We start from the raw sequence: 13304 nt of genomic DNA, 5'->3' as shown, positions 1-13304 counted from the left end.
AATTAGCTGGAAAATACATGTCACACAGAGGAGCCGGGACAAACCAGACAGCCAGGTCGTCACTTCAGTCTTATTCTTGGCTTTGCATGTTAATTTATTTAGAGGCCTCCGCCTTTGGATACATGTGGTGAAGCCAATTCAGGCACATACAGTATACTTCACTTATTTTTTTGCTTAGACACAATCACATCATTAAATGTTGCATTAAATGATTGAATAACATGGATTTGTTCATTTATTGTTCACTTTAAACTGCATTGTGATGTCTTATTATTATTCTACAGGGTCATCCTGGTAAGGAGGGGCCACCTGGAGAGAAAGGAGGACAGGTGAGTGTATTAAATGGACTTTTGGATAAAAAGAGGACAGTGGATCCAGTGCAATTTAAACATTTTAATCAAAACACATTTTCACCCATATAAAGATTGTGTGTTTAACATAAAATACAGTTAATTTCAAATGTACTACAAAGATATGTCTAGGACATACTTCATTTGAACGACCAACCAGGTGGTTCATTTGTCAAACAAGATCAACAACAGCATAAATCATAATACAATGTGCTACTTACTTTTTTCAAGAAAAGACAAATAAGCATTTTTTAGTCTTTACTTTTTGTGTTTTATTTATTTGCTCAGTTGAATCAGGAAACATGTCAGTCGAGCTTCTGTAATGCAAAAATTGTATGTTGATGTTTCAGTTGTTTTAATGATCATTTCCAGATTTACGATTAATCAATTTATGATGCAAATATAAACAGTATATATACATGTATATGTATGTATGTATTGCCTCAATGTTCTTTAATACTAATACAGGAACCATGTATTGTTTCCTTCTCGCCAGGGTCCATCAGGTCCACAGGGTCCCATTGGTTATCCTGGTCCTCGCGGTGTGAAGGTATGATTTCAGTTTGACCGTGTCAGCGTGTGATTGATCAGCCTCCTTTTCACAGGAGTCTCACCCTTTAATCTGTTGTACAGCGCTGTATTGTATTTCTCTTACCGGTGTTTTCTGTTTCAACAGGGCGCTGATGGTGTCCGCGGTCTGAAGGGGGGGAAAGGAGAGAAGGTACACAACATAATTTCTCTGTTTACCACCCACTGAGTAGCCAGGAGAGGTTATGAGTCATACCCTACATGATGATGTGTTTACAAAAAAAGAAGCTTGTAGGTTTCAACAGCATTGTCATCAAAGGTCAATGCAAGTGAATATCGTCCATTGACAGCACAGGAGAGAATTTACTGCATATTAAGTGCAGTAGATATGTATTAATTTTGTTCCTCCCAACCAATTATATCTTAGATTTCCCCAACATCGCTGTCTAGTTGGGAAATCATTTTCTAAACTGAAGAAGCAGACCAGAATCAGGCTAAATTCAGCAGGTTCAGCAAGTCTATATACTGTATGGTCCTAACTGACACACTGTGCTGTATGTCACAGTGTTTGTGGAAACTTCATCGAAGTTTGTGGAGAGCCACTAGAAATATTCATGTCACACTTATTCTGTCTGTAACTGTGGCTGTCTACCTGCGTTCCGAACTTTGTTTTGACTCTTTTGAGTTGGGAAGAGAGAGAGAACGGCTGCGGTAGCCTGAACGCACCGCGCGGAGGTCAGTCGATAGCGTTCTTCAGTGGAGAGACAGACTGTATTTTGGAGTGACCCTCAATCAGTAAAGCTGTCAGGCTCGAGGCTTTTGGTTTCAAAGAACACCGCAATCCATCTCAAGCACTTTTGAAGTGTGCGTGCCACTATGTAGAATTTAAACTAAGCTTCTTTTTAATATGCATGACGTTTATTTAAGATCAATACAGTTATGCTGCTGTATAAAATCCATTATCTGACTGAGGGGTGTTGTTCTCACCACACTGACAGGTATTCATATCAGTTTTTATTGAATTATTTATAACAAGAGATTCAAAAGCCAAAACCTTGAGGAGAAAGGGTTTGATATGAATAAGGGATGTACTTTACCTCAGGTGTGTGTGTATGTGTGTTGGTGTGTTGGTGTGTGTGCGGAAGTGTGTGTGTGGGGGGTCTATTGCGGGTTGCCGGTAACAGACATGCTCAGTGCTGCATTATGCATCAGAAGAGGGTTGGAAACATGGACAGGTGACAGAGTAGAAACAGAGAGTGTCAAAGAAGAGAGGTTTGGCTGAACTATGAAGTGGCCTTCAGCTTCCATCTGATGCTGTTTATCATAACAAAACTGCTATTTGGTTGCATCGTTACTAATCTCGACTCAGTGTAGATATTCTGAAAACAGAGAATTTTCTTGTGGGAGGAAAAAAAAAGTGTAATTTGTTATGCATTTTTGTGGTTCATCACAGACGGTCCCAAATCCAAAATAAAACCAGCTGATTTACCACAGCTCATTGCCTGATAGCTGAAGTGGAGCTCCTCGTATGTGTTGTTCCACTGTCTGACCAGCAGAGAGCAGCATCAATCCTGAGATCCACACAGTGAATCAGCGCCGGCTGCCTCTTAACCAGATGCTCAATAAATACAAAATGTCAGGAGGCTTAATCATTTATGTTCCCCAGAGAAATGAAGGAAAACAGTCCGTCCCAAGAGTGTTGTTGCTGTGAAATAAACAAATGCTTTGAATAACAATCAAATCAACTAACAAAGCAAATTCCTTTTCTATCTCATTTCAGGGCGAGGACGGATTCCCAGGTTTCAAGGGAGACATGGGAATCAAAGGAGACCGGGTGAGGAGCTTGACTGAAACATCATCACCTGTCTTATTGATAATTTCCATCATGTCCATCAAATCAATATCCCTCTTTTTGTCTATTCTCGTGTCACAGGGTGAACTTGGCATGCTCGGCCCCCGTGGAGAGGACGGTCCTGAGGGTCCTAAAGGCCGATCTGGACCCAACGGAGAGTCCGGTCCCCTTGGTCCCGCTGGCGAAAAGGTCATACATCTAAACCACGGAGGATATTTGAAAACCGATAGAAGAATCATATTTGTCCATCATTTTTCCTCTCGGTGGATGTTTTTAACCTGCTGCTTTGTGTTTCTCAGGGTAAACTCGGTGTCCCAGGGTTGCCAGGTTACCCAGGAAGACAAGGACCAAAGGTAAGTTAACCTCGCTCTCACCTCAGTACGAGATGAGTTTCCTCTTGCTTTCTGACTGAATCTGCACCAACACAACAAACACATTCATGCTGTACATGAGTGTATTGTTCACCGCTCAGATGGGAAAGTCAAAGTGTTACCTGCTGATCATGTGTTTCACACCTGCGTTTGATAATTGAGCTCTTTCTTCTTGAGTGACAGTTGGTGGGAATGTTGTTGAAAGATTCATTCATGTCTGATGAAACATTAAACACTCAGTTACAAGCTTTTAAGCTGTAAGATCATGGTTGTGTTGTCAGGTTGTAAAAAAAAAACAGAACAACTTTGTCTAATGTTTATCCTCGTTCACTGTGACGTGTTTTGACTCTTTAGCTCTTAAATTAATGAGGAAAAGAAAATGTCTTGAATGAGCTATTGGACTGTTTCCTGTCTGGAAAGCTGCACCAGATCAAATACATTTATTTACAGCTTATTGATCTCTTTAACCAGCGACTGACTAAAGATTTAAGAAGTGAGATACTCATGAGCATTACCAGCATTTATTACTCCATTATCACTAGAAACAACCAGTCAAAGGAATATTCACAATCAATTCACCCTATTATTTGCTCATAACTTATTTATGAATCATTATTATTAGATATGAACAGTTTATAAGAGGCAGCATAAATATAGCATGCACATCAATCACTGTTTGTTCGTTGGCACAGTTGTTATGAACTAAAGAATGCAGCATTTTGCTCTGGTGATTCTCAAAAATGAGGCATAAACCCATAGACCCTGTTGTTGCTGATCCGCCCACCCCCCTCCCACCCCCACCCCACTCTGTGAGCTTCAGCTGTGATTGAGCTGCTCTGTTCTCACTGTAAAGCCGTACAGCAGATTTCCTCCTCCGTCTGACACAGTGCCACACTCTACACGCCAACACTGGTCGACGATTTTAGATATTAGTCTCATTTGGAAATCATGGTAAATCATAATAATGCTCACTAATGACATCTACTTCCATGTATTAATGGCATCATATCATACAAGATTAATGCCTCACCCACCCTACTTTATTCCTTGGTCATTGTGAGGACCTGTAAACAAACATGATCTGATATTGATATACATGTTCCCAGCTTGGAGTCTGATGAAGCACAGACACAGACATGTCTGATCACTGCCTCAGTTTACTGTTTCATTATGGCCATGTCCCACTTTTCATATTTCTGGCCTCACTTTACTGTCAGCAGGTGTTAGATCCACAATATCCCCCCAAATCAGTGTTTTGGTGATGAGCTAGTGCAGAATATTTGATGATGAATGTGAGGATTACAAGCTGAAAACACAAATAAACAACATAGGTAGTGAGGGATTTCACTATCTTAAAGAGACAGTAGCTCATCAGACATAGCAGAACAGATACTGTATGTTTAAATCATACATTTGGAGGGAGTCGAGGTTTGTCACTGATTTGATTTTTTACTGAATGTCCCCAATGCATCGTGTTGTGATGAGGGGCGGCACAGTAGGTAAGCAGCTCTTTAATCCTCTGTTCACACAGTTTGACTAAAGAAAAAAATCATGTCACCTTGTCTTGTGTTTACAGGGATCTTGTGCTTTGTTTTGAAAGCCTCCTCTGTTTGGTTTTGTGTGTGTGAGTGTGCGTGCATGTCTCCCCACATAATTGTGTAAGTTTAGATGATTTGGCTGAGAAACTTTCCCAACCTGGCAGGCTGAAAACTTGGGAATAGGATCCGTAACATCTGGTTATTTTCATCTAGAGTTGTACTTTACAGGTGTATTTCATAATGTGTTTTACCACTTTAGCATGTTCACATTAATAAGGGATGTTATTCAGATTAAGTAGATGCACCTTTTAAAAGGAGAACATTAACAAATCAGGAAAGATGGTGTTAAGGTCATGGAAGTAATTGGTTTTAAACTTATACTAAATTCATGTCATTTCACATGAGGGCCATGGTGTTAACTGTGTGAAACTAACTGAAGATGACATCCAACAATAGGGCAGATAAATACAGGATGAGCACTCATTATCATGCATGCTCCGACCCACCCAGCCTCCCTCTTGTTTCTCTCATTTCCCTCCATATCTCGCTCTCCTATTGACAGGGCTCAAGTGGTTTCCCTGGGTTCCCAGGAGCCAACGGCGAGAAAGGAGCCAGGGTAAGAAAACACACACGCAGACACTCATGGAGTACACACACACACACACACTGTGCCTGTTTGTGTATGAAAATCACCACGCCATCATATTTGTGCTCAAAAGAAAATTGATTCCTATTATAAAGGCATCAGTGTGGTGACTTGGCACGAAAAATAACAGCGGCAAAATCAATTGGGGGGAGAACAATGTGGAAACAATTGCACTTTCATTGAGCTTTTCTACCCAATTCTAGACTTTGGACAAAAAAAAATAGCTGGCACTCATAGAGTTTTGAAAAGTGTTGAGAAAAAGTTCAAGGCACAGGTTTTTAGTATCAGTAGACACGATAGTCCCAGTTGATTCATGGAGGCAATGATAGAAATTTGAACATTTTCAAATCCTCCTTCAAAATGTACAAAGTGGAGGATAGAAATAAGATATTTCCTTTGCTGCGAGTACTTTGGAGTCATTTAATGGACACTTTGAAATACATTATCTTACTTATGCCAAGGCTACCAGCCAAAATTAAAAACTCAATACACTTTTCATTAGATCAGATTTTGTCCAGCGTTGACTCGAAGCCAGAGTATTTTCACTGCATTAGTTTTCAGGTTGTTTCTTCAGATTTATTCACCCAAGCAGCGGTAATAACATTACTTCACAGATTCTCTCTTGTCATTCAGAAAGTGCACTTTGTAGGTACAAACACAACAAAAAACACACATCTCCAGAGGCCGTTGATGTGTTTGTGAAATGAGCTGTTGATTACTTCTTCCAACAAATATGAGTGATCAGAGTTCAAGGCTCTCATGGTTTTCATCTGAAGCCTCAGATGTGTTCTGCTAAATTGATAAATGACAGATGAAAAATATGTCTTAAGTGTCTAAAATCTTCTTTCCTTTTTATGCACTAGGGTGTTGCAGGTAAACCAGGTCCAAGAGGACAAAGAGGTCCAACGGTACGTTCTGCTCCCTCCATGATTTCTATTGATTCAAAGCTCAACTCAACATGCTGTACAGTATATAGTCTGACAGTTTTAGATACAGTTACCACTTGATGTTCCTGTGTTTGACTCGTGTGCTTGTTTGTCTCTCTGTAGGGTCCCCGTGGTGGTCGTGGAGCCAGAGGTCCAACAGGAAAACCAGGTCCCAAGGTACTAATATTAATCTCACGCTGATTTCAGGCCTCTTTGTGGGTAGTACTCTATACCACGCTGCGTTTTTAAAACAAAATGACACGGATTTCTTTCTGTGTGTTCCAGGGCACAGCAGGCAATGACGGCCCTCCAGGACCCCCCGGTGAGAGAGTAAGTTCATCACATGCTGAGTTTTGGATGGCTGTAATGCATATGAATACAAACAAGGGTCATAACATGAAATCAGTCTGTCAGTTGTGTCGCTGCATAAAAAGTACCTCTTACATTCTCTACACCTCCACTGTGGTGATGCTAGACCGAAGCATGTTATTGCATAGTATAATACAGTAAGAGGGGTTTAGAAAACAAAGAGCGAGAAGAAACATCCTTATTGGCTCTGACAGGTCACTAAAGAGGATGGAAATGTTAGCTACTGTAGAAATAAGTCACTGAAAAAAACTCACAATCACAAATCGCAATGCTAGAAAAGCAGTTTATGTAACGTGTGTTTATTCTCTTCTGTTTTATTAACTCAGTCTTTCTTTGGCAAATGGGACGATTTCTTTGTTCCTGTTCCCACCTTCCTCTACCAGACAGCAGCATTTCTATGTTATTCTTATTATTTTGACCCCCATCCCTTTACTGACGCTCCTCAGAGTTGTCATGAGGCACATTTGTCCTTTAAACCAAAGCTCAAACAAGAGCAAGAAAATAAAATGATTTTTATTGTTCACAGCGTCAGCCCTAGGTGGCTAACACGGAGACAAAATTACCACAGTCTGCAGTAGCTTCACAGTAGCAGCCTTTCAGCTGCTCTGCCTTATTTAATACCTTTCTTTTTTTTTTATTAGAGTCTGTTAGATATCCAGTGGTGTTTCAGTGATAGTTGATCTTTCTGTGTGACAAAGAAAATCCAAAAAGTCCAAAGAAGGAATGAAACAATAAAGGCTTTAACTGCAGCTGCAGCAAGTGCTGAGTTTGCATTAACATTTCGCTAACGCCACACAAGGAGAAATGGATTTTATTACAGCTCTGACTGAGCTCGGCGGGGAGTCTATCAGAAAATGGATCCTCCCCTCTGTTAGAGAAAGACACATAACAAGAATGAAGTAGTGGAATCAGACACTGTTAAGGCATCTCTTACTTCCTCTGCGGGCTGCACAGTCATGTGTAGAACGTACTCATCATTCCCCATTAGAGGAGGATTATTTATTACTGTTTCCAAAGTGTAAGTCCTCTAGTCTAACTAATGCTCATCTACAAAGCTGTTCTCAGGTCAGTGCTTGGGTTGAGGCAGACTAAACTCAAATCTCATGGATGAAGGTGATTAACTTATAATCAAGTCTTCAAAGACCATGTTGATTAAAAAAGATTGAATCAATGCATCAAATTCATATTTATAATCCCCCTAAATTCCTAAACCTCAACAATACACTGTAACTTTCTTACAAAGAAAGAAATTTGTCTTCAAAAACACTCAGTATTTGACTGTGCCAAACATCAACACACAACTCTGAATATGTGTTGCGTCAGTTTCAGGATGACCTCTTTTTCCTCCCGTTCCAGACTTTTGGGTCTGATTTTTTATTCATTATTTGCTGATGCAGTTCCTGCCTCACTCTTCATTTGACTTGTGTTCTGTGCTTCTGCTGGCCTCAGCCTATCATTAAATATAGACCAGTATAGAACATACTGTATATGTACAGTTTATGCAGTGAAATATATAATTAGATACTTGTCAAGCATACAGTTGGCTGCCTGAGAATTCACTGCCGGCCGTATTAGGGGAGTAACATATTTGATTTTGTACAGTAGAGAAATATACTTGCATATAATGTAATTATTCGGGGTCATTTAAATGTGAAGCACTAGGGAAGTACATGAAGCTGTTCCCCACAGGCTGGTTTTTATTAAATGTTAAATTATTACAGCCCTTTGCCCGGTGATATTGACCTGCAGATTGGACAGGAACTTTATTTTACCAGGCGGTTTATTCACTTCTTTGGATCTTTTTAAGTTTTTGAAGCCTGAAATGTTCACTTTTAAAAACTACCACCAGTCGGGCATTAGATAGCACTTTAAGATTAAGCCTGGTTGGACTCTCTCTGGCAGTAAAGTGGCTGGGGAACAAAATCTCTTTTCCTGCCACTCCACAGCTGCTCACTTTAATGACTTTGTGTTACTAGGAGGTCTCATCAGGGTTCAGGCTCGGTGAGCTAATCAGCGGCAGCTCACTTGAACACAGTCATTTTGGATTTTTCTTTCTTTTTTCAATTATTTTTTTATTTAACACTGAACTTAATTTGTTTTCTCAAACTACACTGGAAACATTCGAAAACATTCACATGACGTCTCTTTGCCTTCAAAACTTGTTCATTTTCTGTTTTGTTTTGGTTTCTTGTTGAAACAGTAAAACAAACCAACTCATAATTTTACATTTTAAACATTTCCTATCATCTGACTATATGTGTGTGTGTTGATTTCAGGGACCTCAAGGACCTCAGGGACCTGTTGGCTTCCCCGGACCAAAGGGACCCCCTGTAAGTGCTCCTCTGTCTCCACTACTAAAACCACTACAGCAGTGTATTCCCACTGTCGCAACCGCAAATTAGCATAGTTTGCAAACATCACAAGTCACAATTGATTCAGTCTGAGGAGTTCATCGGGTGCAGTAATATATAGCAGTATCTCTAATTCTGTGCAGGGATCATTAGTCTAACTGTTATTGAGGCAGAACCCATTCTTTCACTCTCCAGCCCAGGCAAGAGACAAGTGGTAATTTCCACCTATTGATTCAGGTTAGATTCATCGTTGGCTCTAAGCCCTCAGCCGGTGAGAACAAAACAAGAAAACAGAACCTGTTATTTTATCATCCAGAGTCCTCATAGTGGATCTACAATTAAGTTTCCACTCTACTGTATATTGTGCCAATGGAGTGTATGAACAAAACTATAATAAAAGCTCATTGTTGAGAGTGTTATTCTAACAATAGGACCAATTTCCTAGTATCATTATTCACTCCAGATATGAAGGTGATAGTGATAAATGTACTGAGGTGCTACTGTAAAGCTGTGTGTATTTTAATTTCTACCCAACAGGGACCAGCTGGAAAGGATGGGCTGCCCGGACACCCTGGCCAGCGCGGAGAAACGGTGAGTCCTGAAAAAAATGCAATGTCATGTTTGAGCTATACCGGTCGGCTGCCTGGCTTTGGTCGGCCTCTGCCTCCAACTTCACGCCTCTAGACCTCGACAATGAGTCGGGAACTCGGTGGGACTTCATCGTTTCACACTTGAACTGGTCACATTTCCACAGGGTGTGCAAATGTGGGAGCGTAACACCTCCACTGTCGTTAATCGTTACCGCGGAAATGTGCTGGATCCCCCAGTAGCCTCAAAGGCTCGTGCAAAACATGAACATTAACATGGATTGCCAGGACAGTATGAAAAACATCATTAAAACTTGCTCAGTTTAATCCCACATCGTCTTGTTTTAATCCTGCAGGAATTAGTTTTGGCGTGTTAAGGTCTCTCTGGCTCTCATTCTTCAAATTGCCTCTCGATTGCAGGACGTAGTCAATAAGCTCCGCTACAGCCGAACACCCCTCCCCTCCCTACACACACACACACACACACGCACACACGCACACACACACTCCTCACCCCGCCTCGTTCTCCTCCACTTCTTATCACTATTGCTCTTGTATGCGGGGGATTACAGTCAGTGATACAACATCTCAGCGGGATGCCAAAGGGGCAGACATGTCTCGTAAAGCGCAATCCTAAAGACAAAGCCCTTGTGAACATTGTCTGAGTCGATCTGCTTGTCTCTATTCACACTCACACACACACACTGCATCCTGTGTGAGCAAAGCCAGATGGCTGAGAGATGGACACCAGGGAGCTGAGGGATCCTTGTTTTGTGATGCAGCTTTGTTTTGTTGTGACTTTGCAAATATCCAATGAAAAGGACACTGGACTTGTATTGTCCATGTACAAGGCTGTGTAACTGAGAAATAATAACCCTCACAAAGATCTGTTGCAACAGCACGGAACAGTGGTTGTTTTTTTGTTTAGTTTTTTACAAGATGCTCTTATGAGCTTAATGAGAAATGTCTGCATTAAATCTGCCGCGACGACGCCGTATCTCATGAGACACAAAGGAAAAATAAAGCAAACTTTGATTTGATCGCACCTAGTTGCCATCTCCTGCTCTCAAAATTTGATTTCCTCGTACTTTGTATGCATCAGTGCACCCCTGTTTGACGAGGCTCAGAGGGCAATAAATTCTACTAAAAGCTTGACAGATCATCGCCTCTATCATTAAAGCTTCCCTTTCTGCCTGCCTCCTTCCTGTAGATAACGTAGCACACCACACACGAGTGCTTCCCTGCCTTTACCGCTATTCAAGCAACAACGACAGAGTGTTTATTAAGGCGTTTATGGATGTAGATTTATGCTCTGATGAACAGGCTCCACAAGCATCCAATATGAGAATTGATCACTGCAATAAAGATGCTCACAGGCGGCGAGCCCCAGCAGCACGAGTTGTATTCGAGGAAGTGCAGATAAAGATTTGAGCCGTTGCCTCGGAGTCAGGGCTGATGTTGTAATGGAACGGCCTGAGGGTCTCATCAACACAAGTCACAACATATGCAGGTCAATAACCTGCAGTAATGAATCTGGATGTACCAGTCTGCATTTAAAAACTTTGTTTGGTTGAAGGATTATAACTTAAAAAATAGGGTGAGCAGTAACGTAGCTTAAAAAAAATAAATAAATAAGGAGGATGGACAGATGATGACTCTGATTTCCAGGATGAGTTGGCAATGAGTGGAAAAGTGAAAGTGAAACCCCCCTGTGTCATTCTGTCATAAAATATTACACATGTCTCCATTACATTATGAAACAACAGCAAGTCAAGGATACTGGTCGGTCTTTATTTATTTACATACAGTCTGAACATGGTGCTGGGTTAATATCTGGGGAATATACTGTAGAGTGCAGACTTGGAAGGAGTCTCATACCGATGAAGATTGGATTGTTCTTCCCCCGGAAGACAGAAGTTCATCTGATTTGCACCGCAGCGTTGGTGTCGATACTCAGGATGTTGAACCTGTCCCGCGCTGCGGTTTGAATCTGCTTAAGTTTATCCATAGGGAATAAAAATCAATTTAAATCAACCTCATGCCATGAATGTGAATTTATACAACAACTTTACTATAACTGTGTCCTCTGTTCACCTGGAGAACACAGTGTACTAACGCTAACAGGGTGATCACTGTTTTTAATGGTCAATATTATTGTAATTATCACATTCAGGCTGTTGTATAGGATCAAGAAGATAAATACACAGTGTAGTGGTTTGGTTTTTGGTTATTTAATATCTGATTTCAAAAGATTCTTCAGTAAAAGCAGATTTTTTTTAGTCATATGGAAAATAATGATTCAGTATAAAATCAAGGTTTTCCTTATGAATATTTTAAGCTACTGAAATCACTCACCATTGTTATTTTCTTTATTACATTAAGTTCATGGCAACATTTAGACGTAAAGTTGACAAAATTCATAAAATGTTACATTTTATTGATTCGCACTGAGGTAACTGCTTCAGCAGGATGTGTGGTTGTGGTCATGTTCACATTTGATTGAAATATTTTATCGAGTCCACCTCGAACGAGTTAGAAAAACAGGAACATAATCAGAAAATGAAAAAATAACCAGAACTTGTTCAACACATTTCTCTTTATAACAAAGCAATTGTTTTCAGAGGCTTTAAAAGTGCTCGGTGTCCATCTCGCTACCACCAGGTATTCTCCAATAACAATTGCACTCACAGACATTTAATTATCTTTATTGTCGTGCTCAGTGAGTTGTAAAGTCTCCTTTGTCTTCATTTTTATTAAAATAATTAGCATCTGCCCTGCAGTTATTCACGAGCCAGCCTTGTAATGTGAGAGTCTATCCGTGATTGCGGCCGTAACCTGAAAAAGCCCCTTATGCCTACATCAAGGAAATACACAAACTGAAACCGAAACCCTGCTTACAGTATCAGCTGAAACGAATTTGAGATGAATCACTGTGGTTTATTTACTTGGGTTTTAGTAGATAAGCTGTGTGTCTCTCTTCTCTTTACAATCCATGTAAATAAGACTTTATCTTTTTTCAGGGTTTCCAAGGAAAAACTGGTCCACCAGGCCCAGGAGGTGTCGTTGGCCCCCAGGTAACATAATGTTTTATCAAATAATTAATTCAAATGTAAATGTATTCATAAATACATGTAATAATATATATTCCATATGAAAACTTGATGTGGGATGATTTGATGTATTAAATGACATCAATCTGTGTCATGACACCTTAGGGACCAACTGGCGAGACCGGTCCCGTTGGTGAGAGAGGCCACCCTGGACCCCCAGGTCCACCCGGAGAGCAGGGTCTTCCAGGTGCTGCTGGCAAAGAGGGAGCGAAGGTATGTCAAAAAGAAGAAGAAAAGTTTACTTTATAATGTGCACCTAAACTAATTTCATAAAACTTTAGGAGCTAATGTCCAGAACACTTTGCTGAAGGGAGGAAAGGAGTTAGATGTGGAAAAATTATTAAGCCGATAGAATGAGAATGCTCATTTGTTTTCTATAGCACCACAACATAGCAGAAATGCCCTTCTGCTCCCCTTTCTCATACACTGTAATAGATTTGTGTCAGTTGCACAGAAGAGAGGAAGCCAGGGCGGTTGATGGAGACATCAACAATATAAAAGTGGGCTGCAAATTGAACTTATGCAGCTGCAATTATCGTACACAATTTGATTTTGCCGATTGAGCCGGCTGCATTCACAAACAGGTGTATATTTCTTGAGGGCATGCAAAGCTCAATTCATGGGTTGCAGTGACGTCACGTCGAAGGGACCGCCGCCATATTTGTGTCCGATTTGA

The 13304-nt window shown here is 40.6% G+C and overlaps 1 protein-coding gene across 2 annotated transcripts in view; it reads left to right on the top strand.

Annotated features, from left to right (window-relative positions):
• col11a1a (collagen, type XI, alpha 1a) overlaps positions 1 to 13304 on the top strand; it is a gene marked incomplete at both ends in the record, with an annotated part of 80615 nt that overhangs the window by 39329 nt on the left and 27982 nt on the right. For both annotated transcript variants that reach the window (XM_083995045.1, XM_083995044.1), the window contains 14 exons: positions 285 to 329; positions 847 to 900; positions 1027 to 1071; positions 2659 to 2712; positions 2812 to 2919; positions 3030 to 3083; positions 5202 to 5255; positions 6149 to 6193; positions 6335 to 6388; positions 6497 to 6541; positions 8857 to 8910; positions 9469 to 9522; positions 12539 to 12592; positions 12734 to 12841. In XM_083995045.1, coding sequence (XP_083851171.1) covers positions 285 to 329; positions 847 to 900; positions 1027 to 1071; positions 2659 to 2712; positions 2812 to 2919; positions 3030 to 3083; positions 5202 to 5255; positions 6149 to 6193; positions 6335 to 6388; positions 6497 to 6541; positions 8857 to 8910; positions 9469 to 9522; positions 12539 to 12592; positions 12734 to 12841 — 828 coding nt within the window. The remainder of the gene's footprint in view (positions 1 to 284; positions 330 to 846; positions 901 to 1026; positions 1072 to 2658; positions 2713 to 2811; positions 2920 to 3029; positions 3084 to 5201; positions 5256 to 6148; positions 6194 to 6334; positions 6389 to 6496; positions 6542 to 8856; positions 8911 to 9468; positions 9523 to 12538; positions 12593 to 12733; positions 12842 to 13304) is intronic.

This window comes from Trachurus trachurus (genome assembly GCF_905171665.1).
Source record: "Trachurus trachurus genome assembly, chromosome: 20".
NCBI classification, from domain to species: domain Eukaryota; kingdom Metazoa; phylum Chordata; class Actinopteri; order Carangiformes; family Carangidae; genus Trachurus; species Trachurus trachurus.
This window is presented reverse-complemented; position numbering and strand designations above follow the sequence as displayed.